The 19733-nt window shown below is 42.0% G+C and overlaps 1 protein-coding gene across 1 annotated transcript in view; it reads right to left on the reverse strand.

Moving 5' to 3' along the window:
- Window positions 1-355: 355 nt before the first annotated feature.
- Window positions 356-19733, reverse strand: part of LOC308094529 (uncharacterized protein) — a gene marked incomplete at both ends in the record, with an annotated part of 19632 nt that continues 254 nt past the window's right edge. Inside the window, 7 exons of the mRNA XM_080441255.1 lie at window positions 356-666; window positions 4796-4940; window positions 5538-5718; window positions 7075-7301; window positions 8638-8901; window positions 9364-9771; window positions 10735-10785. Of these exons, the coding sequence (XP_080297381.1) occupies window positions 356-666; window positions 4796-4940; window positions 5538-5718; window positions 7075-7301; window positions 8638-8901; window positions 9364-9771; window positions 10735-10785 (1587 nt within the window). The remainder of the gene's footprint in view (window positions 667-4795; window positions 4941-5537; window positions 5719-7074; window positions 7302-8637; window positions 8902-9363; window positions 9772-10734; window positions 10786-19733) is intronic.

Genomic DNA, 19733 nt, shown 5'->3' on the forward strand with positions numbered 1-19733 from the left:
CTGGAACGCTTCTGTGTCACTTTGGATGCCTTTGGCTATTCAAAAATAGCAGATATACAAGCTCATAGCGCGGCACCGAGTGCCGCGCTACGAGCTTGTAGATCTGCTATTTTTGAAAAATCGTGAAAAAATATTTTTTATATTTTTTTCAAAAAACTGTTAGGATTTAGATTTTTTTTTAAAGAATCGCCTCAGGTCTTAAAGGGTTAACTCATCCCCCCCCCCCCCACCCAAGGACCCCACTTTGAGAACCCCTGCTCTAGTACAGGGTCCTGACCTGTGTTGTGGGTCAGGGGTCACAGTGATGCTCCCCCAGACATGGGGGGACGGACGGACGACACGACAAGCCTCGCTCTCACACAGGGGTCTGTGCGGGCGCCACGGCAGCCTCCACCTCACACTCAGAGTCTGTGTGCGTGTCCGGGACGGGGTCGGGGACCGGGGTGAGCGGAACCTCCACGGCGTCGTGGTGCGGCGGCTTGCCGTTGGCCAGCGCCGTGGAGACGCGCGGCGGGCAGTTCTGCACGGTGATGATGCGGTTGAAGGCCTTGAGGCGGCGCCACAGCTGCAGGTAGACCTTGCACTGGATGTACATGAAGACGAGGCCGCCGGTGAAGCTGATGGCCACCAACGTCACCTTGGTCCAGAATGGCCAGTCCAGCACACCTGGGAGGGGGAAGGCCGCGGAGACGCGCGTGTGCACGGGCACACACACACACACACACACACACACACACACACACACACACACAGAGCCAAGTCATTATACTTAACTAACATTCTGGAAGCTAGAATTGAAAGCACATTTTAGTAAAAAAAAAAAAAAAAACGAGGCTTTACAAAAAACGAACTGAAACTGTATTGTGTATTTTACAAAACTAACTAAAACCAATAAAAAAATCTGAGAGGAAAATATCCTTAGCTGTTGTTGGTATTATTGTTATTAAAACTAAACTGAATTTGAACAGATAAAGTCAAAATGAAATGCAAATCACTCGATAACTACAATAACCGTGATGACACACCGAGGCACATGCGTGCACTGCACACACACACACACACACACACACACACACACACACACACACACACACACACACACACACACACACACACACACACACACACACACACACACACACACACACACACACACACAGGCTGTGAGAGCCTGCAGCGTGTGTCAAAGAGCATGATGGTGTGTGTTCTGTTGTGCAGTATATCACTGTCAGGTGGAAACCTTGTACGAAACCGAAACTTTTCACGACATGGAAAAAAAGAACCTGAGTTCCAGTGGATCAATGTGGTTATTGTTAATACTATTCATCAGTTAAATATTTATAAAAATCCACAGACAGACTTAACCACTTTTACTTTCACCCTGGCCTTCCCGGGAGGCCTATATTATAACGCCGTGCCGCATGTCATTATAGGCGGGAAAATGTTCAAAATCTTTCAAAATGAGTGTAGGCGATCTATAAGCTGACGACGTGCCGTGATGTGACATGTAGTGAGCTTGTAGATCGCCTTTTTTGCACGTCGTTGCGATACGATGACTGTGACTTTTCAGGATTCAAATTCAAAAACAGCAAAAATAGCAGATCAACAGTGGTGTAAAATAACTAAGTACATGTACTCAAGTACTGTACTTTAAGTACAATTTTGAGATATTTATAATGTACTGGAGTATTTCCAACATACATTAACCACTTTAGCCCTATTTTATACATGGGCTATTTGAAAATAGCCAATCTACAAGCTCACAACGCGTCGCTTTGCGACGCGTTGTGAGCTTGTAGATCTGCTATTTTCAAACATTTTAGTACTTTTACTTTTGGTACTTTAGGTACATTTTGATGCTAATACTTTTGTACTTGTAATCAAGTAAATTTAGAATTCTGGACTTTTACTTGTATTTACTTGTACTAGAGTATTTCTATATTGCATTATTGATACTTTTACCTAAGTAAAGAATTTGAGTACTTTTCCCACCACTGCAGATCGATGAGCTTGTGGATCTGTATACCTTTGATGCTTTTGTGTGACGCCGCAGTGTGATCAAGTAGGGCGTTAATTTACGGAAAAACACAAAAAGTTTAAATATGAAGATGACGGCAACGACAAAGCAACAATAAAGAGAGGTTTCTGGCCGACAGTGAGCAATAGCAGTAGCCGTGCTGTGCTTACCGTTCCTTTGATACTTGTAGTTGGCCAGAGAAAATCTGTACCAATCCTCTGAAATCAACATAAGTGTAATATCTTTATTCCTTTACGGTCTCTGGAGAAACGTATTCTATACGCTATGATGTACAACAACTATGTTTATGTTCCTAAAACCAACTATAGTTATTTTAGTCTCTATCCACAGCACGCCACGTCAAACGACTATTTAGTACGAACAAATATATTCATATGTTTCAAAATATAAAAATGTAAGAAGAAAATATGTTTTTTTTACAGAATATATTTTGAGAAAATTGATTTCCAGTATGTATTTTCATACATACTAGGGGTGTGCCGATATATCGTCCCGCTATATATCGCGATACGTTTTCGTGACGATATGTATCGTTTTTTTTACAATAATAATAATCAGGCTTGAAAACAGCCCGAGGTGAAAAGGGTGACAACATGTTGTTTTTTTTCGGGTCAGGTGTCACACTATTGCCCTATTTGGATTCAAAACGGCTATTGTAGCTGAAAAGCTACAAGTTTGCGTCTGAATAATGCAAAAACAGAATTATTTGTTTGCATTTTCTCTCCCCCATATATTTTCATAATAAAAAAGTGCGTATCGTATCGTATCGAAATCGTATCGAAGTTGTGAGCCAAATATCGTATCGTATCGTTTGGTGAAATTAGTGTATCGGCACACCCCTAATACATACAGTTACATACAATTACGTTTTCTGGAAAATGTTTGGTTTATTTTGAAACATACCAGTGAAGTATTTATGGTTTTGCTGTGTAGGACGATACACAGTCTAACACGACACCACAGCACACCACAGCACAGCACAGCACAATGACAAGTCACAAGGACAAATAATAAATAAAGGTAGGGTAAATGATATTTATTTGTCTTTTTTTTTTTTTGTTAAAAAGGTTAAAGTCTTATATTCTAATAGTAATCATTGCTACAGAGCGTTTGTTCGGTCACAGGGGTCTCTCCAGCTCTTTATTAAACAGAATATAGTACATTTCCAGGCAGGTGACAACACTTAAGCCAATCAGGAGAGAACACTGAAAATGCTTTTTCTGTTTAATACAGAGCTGGAGAGACATGGGAGACTCCTTTTACTGAACAAACACTCTATAGCAAATGAGTACTATCAGAATATAGAGCTATTTAACACTTATTTTAACCAAAGTAAATCACTTACCCTACCTCTAAGACAGACATGGAACAGTGAAGGACACACCAAAATAAATGATGCCTGGGTATGTAATTTCATAAATACTGTATTTTCACTGTTCTTAAAGTGGCACAATGTAACTTTTCTTTTATTAACCCATTAAGATCTGGAACGCATCCGTGTCACTTTAGATTTCTTTGGCTATTCAAAAATAGCAGATATACAAGCTCATAGCGCTGCACCGAGTGCCGCGCTATGAGCTTGTAGATCTGCTATTTTTGAAAAATCTAGATTTTTTTTTTTAACTGTTAGGATTTACAAAGAAATGTACGAATCGCCTCAGGTCTTAATGTAACTTTGTCCAATCTGTATGGTAGAATATGTTAATACAATAACTTATACAATTGGGGTGGTTGTATTTGGTCTCCCTGCTCTTCTATTGAGACAATTAGTCTTCGTGTCAAAGGTCATGTCTCACCTAGACACATGGATCTGACACGAATTTTGATCTGATGGTCAAGATTCAATTTATCCCCTGAACAAGCAGGCTGGGCTCTATTAGCTCAATGGTACAAATGTCAGCACTTGCGCAGGAAACCGGGTCCAAATCCAGGGTAGAAGAGGAAAGTTACATAGTGCAGCTTTAACACTTTAATCTTTCAACATGCTGATATAATAGAACTGACATGCTCATATCTGATTATCAATGAAAAGGCCGATGTTAAGCCGTTATATACAGTACCTACAAGTGCATAGATCCATCTAACCCTAGACCCGGTTCTAAGGTCTCTAGAGCAGTGGTTCGCAAACTTTTTAGCTCGGGACCCCAAAAAATTAATGTTATGCCTCCCCGGGACCCCAACTAGTGAAAATAGCCATTCTACAAGCTCACAATGTGTTGCGATGCGACACGTTGTGAGCTTGTAGATCAGCTATTTTCATACGTAAAAAATAAATACATGTATTTATGGAATTTCTCAGATTTTTTGAAAATGTATACATTTTATCCATTTAAATGTTGGCTATAAAAAATAATAGCAGCTTGTACATCTGCTATTTTTGAAAAGTTTAGAAAAATATCGAAAATGTTTGGGATTCTTTTTAATAAATTTGATATTTTTTTTTACACAAATCTTCTCTTCTGGGGGTCTCCCTAGCACAGAACACTTTCAGATTTGGGGGTCCTTGACATGAAAAAGTTTGAGAAGTACTGATGTAGAAGGATGGATGTTGGGAAATGTAAAATCATTACGGTCACCATTAGGTGTGATTTTAGATTTTTTTGAAAATGTATTAAAAAAATGGGGAAAAAAATTGCAATCTTTTAAAATGTTAATACAAAAATTGTAATTGGAAACAAAAAAAGGGATATTTATTTACATAAAATGGGTCCGGGGCCCAAACATGGGTCCCGACCATGAGTACTCGTGAGAACTGACCAGTCCTGCCCGTGCGGAACTCATCGGCGGTCCTCCTCACTAGAACATAGATGGACCACAGCACACAGCCGATGGCTATCAGGTGGAACAGCACCGAACAGTAGATCTTTCTCCTCTCAGTGGTGGACATCTGGAGCTTCTCCCACTGTAAGCAGGAGAGACACAGGAACAGAGACACGACATGAGCAGTGAATTGATGGACCAAGTACTCACATTCGTTACTTAAGTAAAAGTATCAATACCGCGTTACAGAGTTAAAAGTACAAAAGTATCGGCATCAAAATACACTTAAAGTACCCAAAAGTAAAAGTACTCATTATGCACAATGTCCCATTTCACGAGTTTTCAGGTGTATACAAATCTTTTGAAAATAGCAGATCTACAAACTCACAACTTTTTTAATTTGAATCCTGAAAAGTAACAGTTTTGGATTATGATTGGTTTGATTGATTGATTGATTGATTGAATATTGTATTAGTCATAAATGTAAACAGCACGTTGACTTTGCCTTTAATTACATTTCACTTCCATAAAACTTTAAAAAAACATTTCAGTTTGTATTCATTTATTTATTCGTCTCTTTTTCCTTTTTTCTTATTGTCTTTTATTTGTATGGCTGGCGAGAGTCGACTGTGTGGTCATTCATGTTTTGTTCACTTTGAGAACCATTGATTTCTAGTCATCAGAAATATTTAGTAAAAGAGCTCCAGTAATGTGGCGTGTGCATGTAGCTATGCTGTACCTTGCTTAGCGGCTTGAGCTGGGTGTCCATGACAAAGTCGTACTGGCAGAGCTCACACATTCGTGTGTCTGAGGACTTGATCCACTGGTTGAGGCAGGCCTGGTGGACGAACCGCAGGCTCCCTGTGCAGTGGCACGGAGTGATCAGAGGGAAGTCCTCATCTCCCTCACAGTGGCAGATCCTGTGCACGCACACACGCACACACACATCCACACATGCACGCACGCACGCACGCACGCACGCACGCACGCACGCACGCACGCACCACACACACACACACACACACACACACACACACACACACACGCATCATGAAAAGTGAAAGATATTGATAGATCAGTGGCTCTCAAGGTGTTTTTTTTTTTTTCTAAAATGTGTCTGTTAAAAAAATAGCAGATATACAAGCTCACTTCGTGCCGCGCTGTGAGTTTGTACATCTGCTATTTTTGAATATTTAAAAAAACAGAATCGTGAAGGTATTGGAAAATGTTGCATACATTTCTAAATTATTTTACACTTCTCTTCTGGGGGGGGGGGGGGGGGTCCCTGGCAAAAAAAAAACGGGCCAAATACATATCAGTTTGGGGGTCCTTGACATGAAAGAGTTTGAGAACCACTGTGATAGATGACCAGTATACACCGGGGCTCCACAATCATGGCTAAAATGATCATATCGTGTCATTAAGTGAGATCACAATTATTTATCACAATAATTAGTCTCAATGAATTGGGGAAGAAAATGGTTGTAGTTTTTGCACCTTCAGTTAATCCATTCAATCCGGGAACGCATCTGTGTCATTTTAGATTTCTTTGACTATTCAAAAATAGCAGATCTACGATTTTTGTTTTTGCAAAACTTTGTGCAAATCTTTTAATATAATATATATGTTTTAAAGCAAACATTTTTAACTCCGATTTGTGCTTCTGGGGGTCCCTGGAACAACATATTCTGAGATGGGGGTCCGTGGCCAAATACATATCATTTTGGGGGGTCCTTGACATGGAAAAGTTGGAGCACCGCTGATATAGCAACATACTTTTAGGATTTAGAAATCATTTTTAGATATGTATTTGACCACGGTCGGACCCCCATCTCAAAATGTTTTGTTCCAGGGACCCCAGAAGCAAAGATTTGAGTTACAAATGTTCGCTTTAAAAAGTATATATATATTCAACGATTTGTACAAAATGTCACGATTTTTTTTAAATAGCAGATCATAGCGCACCAAGTGGCATCAAATAAAAAAATATCAAAAGTAGCAGATCTACAAGTTCGACGCTTGCTTTTTTTTTTTTGCTTTTGTGTGACGCTGTAGTGTGATCAAGTAGGGCGTTCATTTACGAAAAAACTAAAACATTTCGAATATGGAGATAAGAGCAACGAAATGCCATTTAAGTGTAGAGCGCTGGTGCACGCATGATCCCATGCACACAGACGCGTGCATGTGGACACACACGGGTACACTTTCTCTCTCTCTATCTCTCACACACACACACACACACACACACACACACACACACACACGCGCGCACGTACTTGCAGACCTCCACCTCGGAGTCATCAGAGCAGGGGAACGCGGTGCCGCCGTTCTCCCCAAAGTGCACGTCGTTCTGTGGCGTGGGCACGGACATGTCTCCGCCCCCCGCCCCCGTCTCCTGGTAGCGCTTGGTGATAAGCTCCTCCCCATCCTCTGCCGGCGACGACGAGCTGCTCCCCTCGAACCTCTGCTCCCTCTCTCCGTCAGCACCATGCAACGACTCCCTCTGCCATCAGAGGTAGCAGAGTAACTAAGTATCTTCTACTTTAGGCAAAATAATGTAAAACAACACAGTTACATTTATAATACTTTTGTCTAAAAGGTCCGACCAAAAAAGTCCTTGCGGACTTGTTTCCGTTGGGGTCCTTCAATTAATTTCATAGACATATATAGTAGCAACCAAACAGTTCAAATCAACATAAAATACAGAGAAAAAATAACACTACATGTATGTACAAAAAAAAGCAGCATGAAAAATACAAAATATTTACAAAAAAACTCGTCTGTCTACCGGGAAACTGGTACTACCTCCTCTTATGGCCTCCTGAAAGATGAGTTTTAGGGCTGTTTTAAATGAGCCCAGCGAACTGCATTTTTTGAGGGATGGGGTTCGACTATTCCATACCTTGGTGGCCGTGCTCTAGAAGGAGAATTTGCCCATGTTTGTTTTATGGGTGGGTGGTACCCATAAAGTACTGCACTTCACCCATTTTTAACCCATTCAAACCGGGAACGCATCTCTGTCATTTTTAGATTTCTTTGGGCTATTCAAAAATAGCAGATATACAAGCTCATAGCGCGGCACCGAGCTTGTCACTTCGTGCCGCGCTGTGAGCTTGTACATCTGCTATTTTTGGAAAATATTTCAAAAATATCGAAAAAGATCAAATAAAATATATTTTAAAATGTCTTTGTATAAATCTTGATTACAGGACTTCTACTTGTAACTTGTTCTACTTTTTTATATTGTGGTATTGCTACTTTTACTTTAAAGTAATACTAGGTAACTTTAAAACAAAAACTAAGGTTAAATTGTATATCTTTTGTGAGTGGCAAATGTTTCACAACACCCACTCCATGAATTTCACTCCCGAAAGCCTTTTATTTATATATTTTCTATTGAACGGTGTCGGGGGAGCCTCTCCCGCGAAAATGACGTCATCCGGCCGGAAAATGCACCGGTTTCCTGTTTGGCCAGGAACTACCGCACCGGTTTCCTGTTTGGCCAGGAACTACCGCGCTAATAACAAAAAGGAACCTCACGCTGATTTTAAGAGAATGTAGGATTGGAAGATCGAAAAACAACAGAAAAAGAAAACACAGCTCATGGTAACTAATGCTCCACTGGCTAAGAGAAACGATCCGCAGATAGTATAAAACAATTAAAAGAACGCTTTTTGAAACGCTTCCGGCTTCCGGTGAAAACAAATGGAATTCTGGGTAATCGAGGACTACGGAAAATTGTATGCAGTGACGGTAGTGACCAGCAGACGTTGCTAAAAATCGTTATTTGTGAACCTGCATTGTGCAACTTTAAGTAAAAAAATTGAAATCTGAGTTACCTCCTCCACTGCTGCCCTCTGCGAGCCACTCCTTTGCGAGCCACTCCTCTGCGAGCCACTCCCCCTGCCTCCCTTCACAGAGGAAGACCCCCCACTGCTGGCACTGCGACGCTTCTTCAGGCCCCCTTCCTCCTCCCCGTTCTCTGTCGGGGCCCGGTTCTCCTTCTCCTCCTCCTCCTCCTCCTCCTCCTCCTCTCCTTTCCCTTCCTCGGAGCAGACGGACTGCAGCTCCATGACCTCATCCATGATGACCTCGTCCATGACCTAATCCAGTGGTGGAAAAAGTGTGTGTCAAATGTTTTACTTAAGTAAAAGTATCAATACTGCAATGTAGAAGTACTCTGTTACGTAAGTAAGTAAAAGTCCAGAATTCTAAAATGTACTTGAGTAAAAGTACAAAAGTATTGAGTACTAAAAGTAAAAGTACAAAAATGTTTGAAAATAGCCGATCTACGAGCTTGTAGATCGGCTATTTTCAAATAGCCAAGGTATAAAATAGGGCTAAAGTGGTTTATGTATGTTTTATAATGTAATCATTTATATCTGCTAAGTAACTAGTAACTAAAGTTTTCAAATAATTTTAGTGGAGTAAAAGTACAATATTTGCAGTACTTTTTTAGTAAAAGTATAGACAATTGGAAACACTCCAGTAAAGTAAAAGTACCTCAAAATTGTACTTAAGTACAGAACTTGAGTAAATGTACTTAGTTACTTTACACCACTGACCTCCTCCATGGCCCTCTCGCGGCCGCCGCCCTCCTCGCTGCGGCGCCGGCCTCCCCTCCGGGCCTTCTCCTTGCTCCAGCTGCGCGCCTCGCGCCGCGCCTCCCCGCCGTCCTCGGACGACGACTCCGTCGCGACGTCGCGGAGGCGCGGGGGCCGCTCCCGCTCCCCCCGGCGCGGCCCGGGCGTCCGCGCCCTCTTCTCGACCCTCTTCTCGGAGCCGGGGGGGCTGGGGTCGGGGCTGTCCTGTTTGGTGGTGGCGGCGACGGTGGGGTCCGTGTTGGCGGCGTCCGCCGGGACGCTGCCGGTCCTCTTGCGGCGGTGACGGCGTTTCACCTGCCTCTTCTGGGTGGTCTGGGCCGACGGGCTCACCTTCACCGAGGTATCCTCCTCCTTTGCTCCTGGGGGTCCCTGGAACAAAACATTTTGAGATGAGACAAATACATATCATCATTTTGATGCTTTTGTACTTTCACTCAAGTACATTTTGAATACGGGATTTCTACTTGCAACAGAGTATATCTACATTGCAGTATTGATACTTTTACTTAAGTAAAACATGTGAGTATTCTTCCATCACTGCTCAAAGCGTGTTTCTTCACGCCGCTTTTCGAGCTCGTGGATCTGCTACATGCTTTAGTGTGACGCTGTAGTACGATCAAGTAGGGCGCTAATTTACGAAAAAACTCAAAAAGTTCATAAATATGGACGTAAGAGGTTTCTGTCCGACAGCAACGATATGCACCTTCTCTGTGGAGGTACTGACACAAACGGCAGTTTAAATTAAGGCAAATTAATCGCCAAAAAAAAAGAAGCTCCTTTGGTAGAGCGCGCCTACAATGGACATGTGTGGGAGTCGGGCTGGGCGCACAACGGCGCAACATTCAAAGGCTCCCTCTCTTCCTAATTCTCAAACAAATCTCTGTGATTCAAATGTTCCTATAATCATCAGAAGTGAGAGGAGAGCGTAAGATTGCATTGGGGATAATGGCTTGCGCAGTCTTCTCTTAAAGGCAATGGCATCTGGCACGTGATTGGTTTTTTATTATTGTAACGCCCAAACCACACCTATGGATAATGTAACGGGTAGTGCAGGTGTTTTGCAAATAAGTAACAGCTACTTTGGACATATGAGGTTTCCACCCTGACAGAGACGATATACCACTCCATCTCACTACCGTACACCTGTCTCTCTTTTCTCTCTGTCTCTCTTATCCTTCCCTGCTCTCTCCCCCTTTCTCTTTCTTGTTACCTTTCTCTACCTGTCTCTCTCTCTCTCTCTCTCTCTCTCTCTCTCTCTCTCTCTCTCTGTCTATCTGTGGCTTTACCTCTCCTCCTATAGCTCAGTAAGACTCTCTGACGTTCAGCCGTTACCTTGGAGACGTTGCTGGATCGCCTCCCTGACTTCCCAGGGGCCTTCCCCCCCTGCAGAGAGAGAGAGAGAGAGAGAGAGAGAGAGAGAGAGAGAGAGAGAGAGAGAGAGAATGAGGTGATGAGAAAAAGAGAGTCTCATGTTGGGTTGACACACACACACACACACACACTTTCTCTATCTTCAGTATTTGTGTAGATATCTGTACTAAGCACAATTTGTATAACAAAGTGGAAATATTGCAGTAAGTGTAACCTCTGCCAACGCTATGCAGTTTTCAAGATATATTATTATCCACCTGAAATATGAGAGATGATGTCTTTTTAATCCCTCAATTGTGACCCTGTTCCTCTGACATGTTTGGTCCATAACATCATCATCTCTTTGAGGCAGCCTACTGATGATCATTCCTTTCATTTCATGAAAATCCACCCATGTGTTGTTCTCCATTTTGTCCTTGATCTTGATTGTGACCTTCAGCTTTGACCTTTTCAATCTAAAACACGGGCATTTATATACATAGTTGACAGGGGTCCCCGAAGGGCTCTATACTAGGTCCCCTCCGTTTTCCCCTCTAGTCTACACCATCTCTTACAGTATATCTCTTAATAGCAGAATACGAGCTCACACGCTTGTAGATCTGCTATTTTCGGTGAATGTTTGCCTATTACGACATGCCCAGAATAAGGACGCTATAGGGATCAAGTGGTTGATTCTCGTCTTCATTTCAGCAGTAAGAATTTTAGATCGTCTCTGTCGGGTCCAAATATTTTACTTACTCCGTGAAAAATTACAATTCCAAAATAGCAAAAATAGCAGATCTACAAGCTCAAAACGCGTCGCTTCGCGACACGTTTTGAGCTTGTAGATCTGCTATTTTTGATACTTTTGTGTGACGCTGTGACATGATGAAGTAGGCCATTCATTTACGATTTATTTTTACAAAAATGTTACAACAATCAGCCATTCTTTCCCCCCTAACATCGGGGGTCGGTATCAGCTGAACAAGGTGAGTTCCAGTTGTCTGCGGCTGACCTCCAGAACACGACAGACAGGAGTCATGTCTGACCACGTGTCTGTGTGTTACCTCACTCTGACCTCAGGTTAAAGCCAACCAATCCTCTTACTGCTCAGCGCCAGAGACACAGCTCTGCAATGTGCCTCTATTTACAGCCACATCAACCACTTAAACCCTATATGGTTGACCGGAGTTCCTCAGGGCTCTACACTGGTGTATTTTCTGTTTTCTGTTATTGTGGGGGGAAATCTTTCGCCGAACATAGTCGATCGACAAGCGTTGTGAGCTTGTCGATCTGCAATTTCTTTTCCAGCGAAAGTCTTCCCCACAGTAAGTAATGCTGGGGTTTAAGTGGTTAAATTAAGAGCTTTGACACAACTTTGAACCCAACGCACTGACTGTGTGAACTCTCATACGGTTGGAGTTGGCAGAGCATGACTTCTGTTATCAGGGTTTCACTCATGAGCACAGTGAGGAATAAGGGAGGTCATGTACACATTGCTACGCCAGATGTTGTGTTATTTGAACCTAGAAGTACCCGAAAAAAACGAAACTACAACGGCTGGGATTAGGTGAGGCAGTCGGGAAAGTACGTTTGTTAGAAAACTAACACTTCACAGTTCAGTATGCACTCTCGGGAGTCTGAACTGCAACCTCTGTGCTAGTGCTTATACTACTTAACATGCTTATTATTCATACCAACGCGCGTCAAGTTAAAAACCATTTATTGCAATGAAATTGCATCATATTTGGCTTTGATGCTCCTCAACAATGTGCGCAAGCATGACACAGTCTCTGGGCTCACAACCTCCCCTGAAGCGGGGGGGAGGTTACATGAGACAGGGGTTGACACTAAGGTCTCAGAGGCACTTGCCCGTCGGGCAAGTACAGGTCATTTTCTACTTGCCCACAGGTCTTGCCCACTTGCCCGAAAAGTAAATCGTCCTTTATAAAAATGATAGGTTAAATTGAATTACCGTTCAATTAAACACTTAATATTTACTTTCTACTTGCGAATTATGGGGCTGCACGATAAAACATGTCATACCTCAATAGTTATGCCAAATATCTAAATAGCTATGAATATGACTATGGGTTAAAGGTAGGGTAAGTGATATTTTTTGGTACAAACAAAAAGTCTCATTGCTATAGAGTGTTTGTTCAGTAACAGGGGTCTCTCTGTCTCTCCAGCTCTTTGATAGACAGAAAATACATTTCCAGGTAGGTGACACCATTTCAGCCAATCAGGAGAGTACCCATTTATCAGCTTAATTTTTTATAGTGTTCCAGTTCCAAATTTACATGCTCATTTCTTTGTGTCATCACTTCCAATTTCACTTGTTTAATCTGTATCCTGTCTTAAGTTCTCTGTGATTCGATAAAATTGGTATCCTGACCAGGCATTTTCTGTTTAATAAAGAGCTGGTGAGACATGGAGACTCATGTTACTGAACAAACACTCTGTAGCAATGAGTACTATCAGAATATAAAGCTATTTAACACTTATTTTAACAAAAGAAAATCACTGTCTGCCGTCATATAATAATCATATTTGAACTGGGGACCCCCCCAAAATAATCATATTTGAACTGGGGACCCCAGACCCTGACAAGCACTTGTAATTGTTGGCATTACATTTAGTTTGACTCGGTTCCACAGATAAATATTGTGCAAAACTGCTGAAGTTTACAGTTGAGTGAGAAAACAATGTTGCACATTATTAAGCAAATCATCTGGGGACCCCCCCAAAATTATTTGGGGACCCCCCTGGGGGTCCCGAGCCCCAGTTTGGGAACCAATGGAGTAGAGTATATGTTCGGAGTAAATGTTCAAAGTATGGTTGTCTGTTATTCCGCACATTCTGGGAGGAAGGAATGGAGTGTAGTCAGCTATTACTGAAGGTCAATGGGTTAAGAATAGAAAGCCAAAATCACCAGGTTGAGTTAAAGTTAAGAACATGAAAAAAATGTCCTAAGAGTTCTGAGAAGAGGGCGTGGGCGAGGTCCAGACTGAGAGAAGGAGGGTATAAATATAATGTGTGTTGGTGTTAACAGTCAGAATATGACCATGGCTTGCCTATGCTCTGCTACCTGTAACTTTACTTGCACGGAATAAAAGCTCTACTGAAGATCCACTACCCTTTTCAAGATATGTTTAATATGCCTATATGGTGAAGTGAGAGGGAGCCAAAGTTCCAAGGAGGGGAAAAGGGTAGGGGAATTGTCTTATTTTGTTTGTAATGTTCTCATTTATCTAAAGGAAAAATCATTTATCTTGTATTCTTGTTATGTTGGGTGTGAAGTCCTGTACCCATGTGTATGTTCATCTGTACGTATGGATTTAAAAAAATATATATAGTCCCCCCAGAGTTCTATTATAATACTAAGTAGTCCCCTATACCTTTTCCCTCTACACTATATCGTCATCAAAAATAGCCAGTCTACAAGTTCTGTGGTGCAACAGTGTGGTGCACAACTCAGGTCAGACACAATTACCTGTTGTTTTTCCTTATTCCTTATTTTCAATTCTAATTTCAATTCCTCATGAAGCAACATGAGCTTTATCGTCCGCATAAGTTCACACAACTCTCCCTGTCCCATACAATAAGATGGTAATATGGTGTGTCACACACACACACACACACACACACACACACACACACACACACACACACACACACACACACACACACACACACACACACACACACACACACACACACACACACACACACACACACACACACCGCCACCTTAGTCTCATCCTTATCCTTCTCATCCAGTGTTGTTGGGCGGGAGGAGTAGGACGAAGGCTCTACGTCAGTGGTTCTCAAACTTTTTCATGTCAAGGACCCTCAAATTGACACTTATTAGCTCGCGGACCCCCATTTGAAAAGATATGCCAGGGACCACCCCCATAAGAGAAGATTTTTACGGCTCTAGCAGTGATTTTCAACCATTTTAATTTCAAGGACCCCCAGTTTGACATGCATTAGGCTACGGACCCCCATTTAATGGCATTTCTATCTCTCCAATTTATATTGTAAAATCAATGTTAATTTAACTCAGAGAGTGTACAAATGGAACCAAATGGACCCGTTAGGGTCCATTTGGTTCCATTTGTACACTCTCTGAGTTACACACCCATAAGGGTCCATTTGGTTCCTAACTATCCATCATTTAGCTGGGGACCCCCTGGAACTCCCTCAAGGACCCCTGGGGGTCCCCCCGGACCCCAGAACCAATGCTCTACGTGCTCTCGGTGGGGGCTCCTCACTCGTATAGGTGAGTCAGTAGAATACAACAGCAGTGACAACACAGAAATGTGTGTGGGGAGGAATCAATTGGCATAACGACTAAATTGGAGATAAAAAGGCGGTAAAAAGCATTTAAAAAGAACACACACATTGTAAAGTGTCTCTGTAGCCACATGGACACAGGCAGTAGACTGCTAAAGAGCTTTCCCCCTGGACAATAAGATAAATGAACAAGCTAGCCAAAGTAAAGCTTGGGAAATGCTAACACCCTGACCCTTGGAATTGGATCAATGGAACTAACATAGCATACTTTACGCTCTAGTTTACTGGCATCACAGTGAGAACTACATTTTTAAAGTTTTAAAGAGAAAATACAGTGACTTTCTTAACATGATTTTTTCTAAATATTATATTTTTCTAAATAATAAAATTTTCATTAAAATCTTAGTGTTTTGCCAATTGTTTGGGGGCCCACTTGTAATATCCTCATGGCCCACCAGTGGGCCCCGGCCCACAGGTTGCGAATCACTGATTTATGTAACCAAACAGGCCTCTTTACATTAACACTTGTGTTAGCACTTTACATATCGTTGCTGTCGAGCGGAAACCTCCTATCTCCATATTTTAACTTTTTGTGTTTTTCCGTAACTTAACATCCTACTTGTTCATTATATTTTTTTATTTGAATCATGAAAAGTAACAGTTTTGGACATATGAGGTTTCCACCCGACAGAGACGATAATAGTGTTCCAGTGTATCAACATATTATGTAAAGGTCGTTAAGTACACTTCAATATTGAAGCAAGCACAGTGCGCCCTTAATGACACTCTGCCATAATCACTTAAGTACTATGTATACACTTAATCGAACGACAAATAGCGAAAATGATCTACAAGCTCACAATGTGTAGCAATGCGATGCATTGTGAACATGTCCATCTTCTATTTTTTTGTTGTTACACTTGAAATTGTTTACAATAATTGTTAACATAATGTACAAAAGCAAACAAACACAACTGAAGTCCAGTTACAAAAGCAGATACATTTGCACATTAGAGTCATTGTGTTGTGTTACTGCATTGTCAGTACAGTAAGTACTCACAGTACTATTAGTGAACCTACAACCATGGTCCTTGGATAATACATAGCATATAGCATTGGACTATTACAATGTTATAGGGCCAAACTGTATTACTCTATCTATCTATCTATCTATCTATCTATCTATCTATCTATCTATCTATCTATCTATCTATCTATGTAAATGAAGAACACTCATCAAGTCTACTTGACCGGTTGTTATAAAGTGGAAATCCCCTTTAAAAATTCAAGAGAGAAACTGAATGAATCCATACAGGATAATCAACATGAACGTGTTATATCCATAGAGTTATAATATATCTAGAGGGCGGATTGCCCCGCCCCCAGCTATTCATTTCTATTAAAGTGCTCAGTGGCGTTTTTGAAGCACCCGGAAGTAAGAATAGGAACCAATATGGAACCAATATGAACCAATGGAATGGATCCATGGGTCGTGACGCGTCGTGAGCATGCGCACAAAACGGGAGACGCACGCGCAGTAGCATTTGAGTGCATTCTCAGATTTGACCACCAGGCTTGGCCGCTTCACTGTTCTACCGTAGTTCTGGGGGCTTGGTTATATCAGCTACAAACCGACAGTAATAATGTACTAATATCACCTTGTGTGGATGGATGATTATAGATGAAATGCTCATCCTTATGATTTTGTTAACTATACTTTCTAGATGTGTTCTAGATATCTAGTCTGGTTATGTGATATCAAAGACCTGACTAAACATCACCTTCACATTGTCTCAGTAAAGAAACACTTTAACCATTTAAACCCTATATATGATTGACCGGTGTCCCTCAGGGCTCTAGTCTATACTAATGTCTTTTCTGTTTTCTGTTATTGTGGGGAAAGCTTCCGCTGAAAATAGCTGATTGACAATCGATCTGCTATTTTCTGCTAAAGCTTTCCCCACAATACGGATGCTGGGGTTTAAGTGGTTGAAAGCCATCTACAGTATGGAAGGATAGAAGGATACCCCCCCCCAGGGATGGAGTGGTGATAAAAGGCTTGTGTAACATACAGTAGGGAGTAGGGACGGCAGTTAAAGTGCTTCAAGTGTGTGTGTGTGTGTGTGTGTGTGTGTGTGTGTGTGTGTGTGTGTGTGTGTGTGTGTGTGTGTGTGTGTGTGTGTGTGTGTGTGTGTGTGTGTGTGTGTGTGTGTGTGTGTGTGTGTGTGTGTGTGTGTGTGTGTGTGTGCGAGTGTGTGTGTGTGTGTGTGTGTGTGTGTGTGTGTGTGTGTGTGTGTGTGTGTGTGTGTGTGCGAGTGTGTGTGTGCGTGTGTGTGTGTGTGTGTGCGAGTGTCGTACATGCGCAGTTGTGTGGTAGAAAGGTGGAGAAAAAGACAGACAGACAGACAGACAGACAGACAGACAGACAGACAGACAGACAGACAGACAGACAGACAGACAGACAGACAGACAGACAGACAGACAGACAGACAGACAGACAGACAGACAGACAGACAGACAGACAGACAGACAGACAGACAGACAGACAGACAGACAGACAGACAGACAGACAGACAGACAGACAGACAGAGAGAGAGAGAGAGAGAGATGGGGGAGGACAGGTAAAGAGACACATTGCATTGAGTGCATCAGCCTCATGAAGGAGTTGGCTTATTGAGAATATTAGAACTACATACATTCCTGTATGATTGCATACAGGAATGTATGTAGTTCGAATATTCTTTATGAAACATTCAATATATTCCTTGTTTCACTGTATCCTTCAGCAGAGCATCCTTCATCTCCCTCTCTCGCCATAGCCTCTGCTTTAGCTATTCAAGATGTCAAATTTTGAAATAAAGACGGAAAAAAACAATGGAAGCACATTGCTGGAATGTGTGACACATGTTGACTTTGGTCCATAAGTATCATACACCTGACTTCTTCTCTCTCTCAGGTCAACATTTCACCACCTGGTATACGCAATACAAGTCTTAGTGTCAATGAAAATCAGAGGAGTGTACAAAACTACAAATGGTTCCATTTGTGCAGTCATGGTAACAACACTCTGTAGCTAATTAACACGGGAAATGTATTGTGTACATTGAGTACTGGACACCACTAATACTATACCACTATGAAAGGACAGGTGACACTGCCAGTGTAGTGAGGATTAAGCTACAAGGATGAACACCACCCACACACACACACACACACACACCCCTGACCAAGTCACGTAACACGCCCACATGCGACTCCCAACTCTGCCTTTACCGAGATTAACGGTCATTGAATTTTAACCACAAAGACTTCCGCTCGTGGCATCAAACCAGTTTCTATTTACTAGAAGGAGGTCTCACAGCTCGTAGCCACGATGCAATAACATATTTATTTTAAAAGGATAACCGACGTTTTGACCAACAAGTTACTTAAATGGTGAATGGTGCCTCTATATGGTGCCTTTATCCAAAGCACTACAATGTGCATTACGCTCAACCACCGTTGGCGGAGGAAACCATGCAAGGCACCAACATGCTCATTGTGGTTCAGTGTCTTGCTCAAGGACACTTCAACAGTAACACAGTGGGAGCCCGGGATATCAAACCGGGAACCCCTTCCGATTCCCAAGCGTCAGCCCTACTTCCTGAGCCACTGCCGTTATTGCATCGTGGCTACGAGATGTGCGACCTCCTTCTTGTGTACACAGAGCATCCTCCGTGGTCAGCAGCACCTCCTCAACAACACTGATGTGCACTTCTGCTCCTGTGTACTGTTCATCAAACCAATTTCTAACATCTCTGCTGTCAAAAATCAGCTAACCTTTGTCGGACACCTGTTCAAACTCCAGTGTAATAGATATTATATTTTTTGCAATTGTAATAATGCAAAAACAGAAGTATTTGTTTGCATTTGCTTTATTTCCCCCCCATATATTTTCATAATAGAAAAGTGTCATATATCGTATTGTATCGATATCGTATCAATGTTGTGAGCCCAATATCCAGTATCGTATCGTTTCATGAAATCGGCACACCCCTAGAACACAACATTGCTCTATTATGAGCTGTTCTTTATCTGTGTGTGTGGTCTGTTTTTGAGTTCCAGCAACTGGTTTTGCTCGGGACACTGTTACCATCATGTTACCAAAAAGTGACACACTGTGTACACTACAGTAAATGTGTATCAAAGTGAGGACACTCTCAGGGTCCCAGTGCTACCCGTAGAGAAACGCCATGTTTTAGAGCAGGACTTTGGGGGTCTTTCCATGACAAAGACCCCCAAATTAGCCTCTGGCTGCGGCCCCCCTTTTGTAAAATGGCTTAAAAAAAACTACTAAACCCTTCAAAAATACAATAACATAATTATGACGCACATTCTGAGCTTGTAGATAGGCTAAAAATGAAAATAGGGATGACAGGTTGAAAGTGGTTCAACTGGCAAAATAATCATGAATTGAATTTTTTACATTATATTTATATTTTCCAGTTTCCCTCTCCTTTCTATTTAGCCTCCCTGATGATACCCCGGCGTGGGGTCCTCCACTTTGAAAAGTTGTGTTTCAGAGCACTGATTCTCAAAGTGGGGTGCGTGGACCCTCAGGGGTCCTTGAAGGGGTTCCAGGGAGTCCCCAAAATGTTTTGTTAATATAGCATCGCAATGCGTTGTGAGCTTATAAATCAGCTCTT

This window comes from Gymnoscopelus braueri, assembly GCF_963280865.1.
Source record: "Gymnoscopelus braueri genome assembly, chromosome: 2".
Lineage (NCBI taxonomy): Eukaryota > Metazoa > Chordata > Actinopteri > Myctophiformes > Myctophidae > Gymnoscopelus > Gymnoscopelus braueri.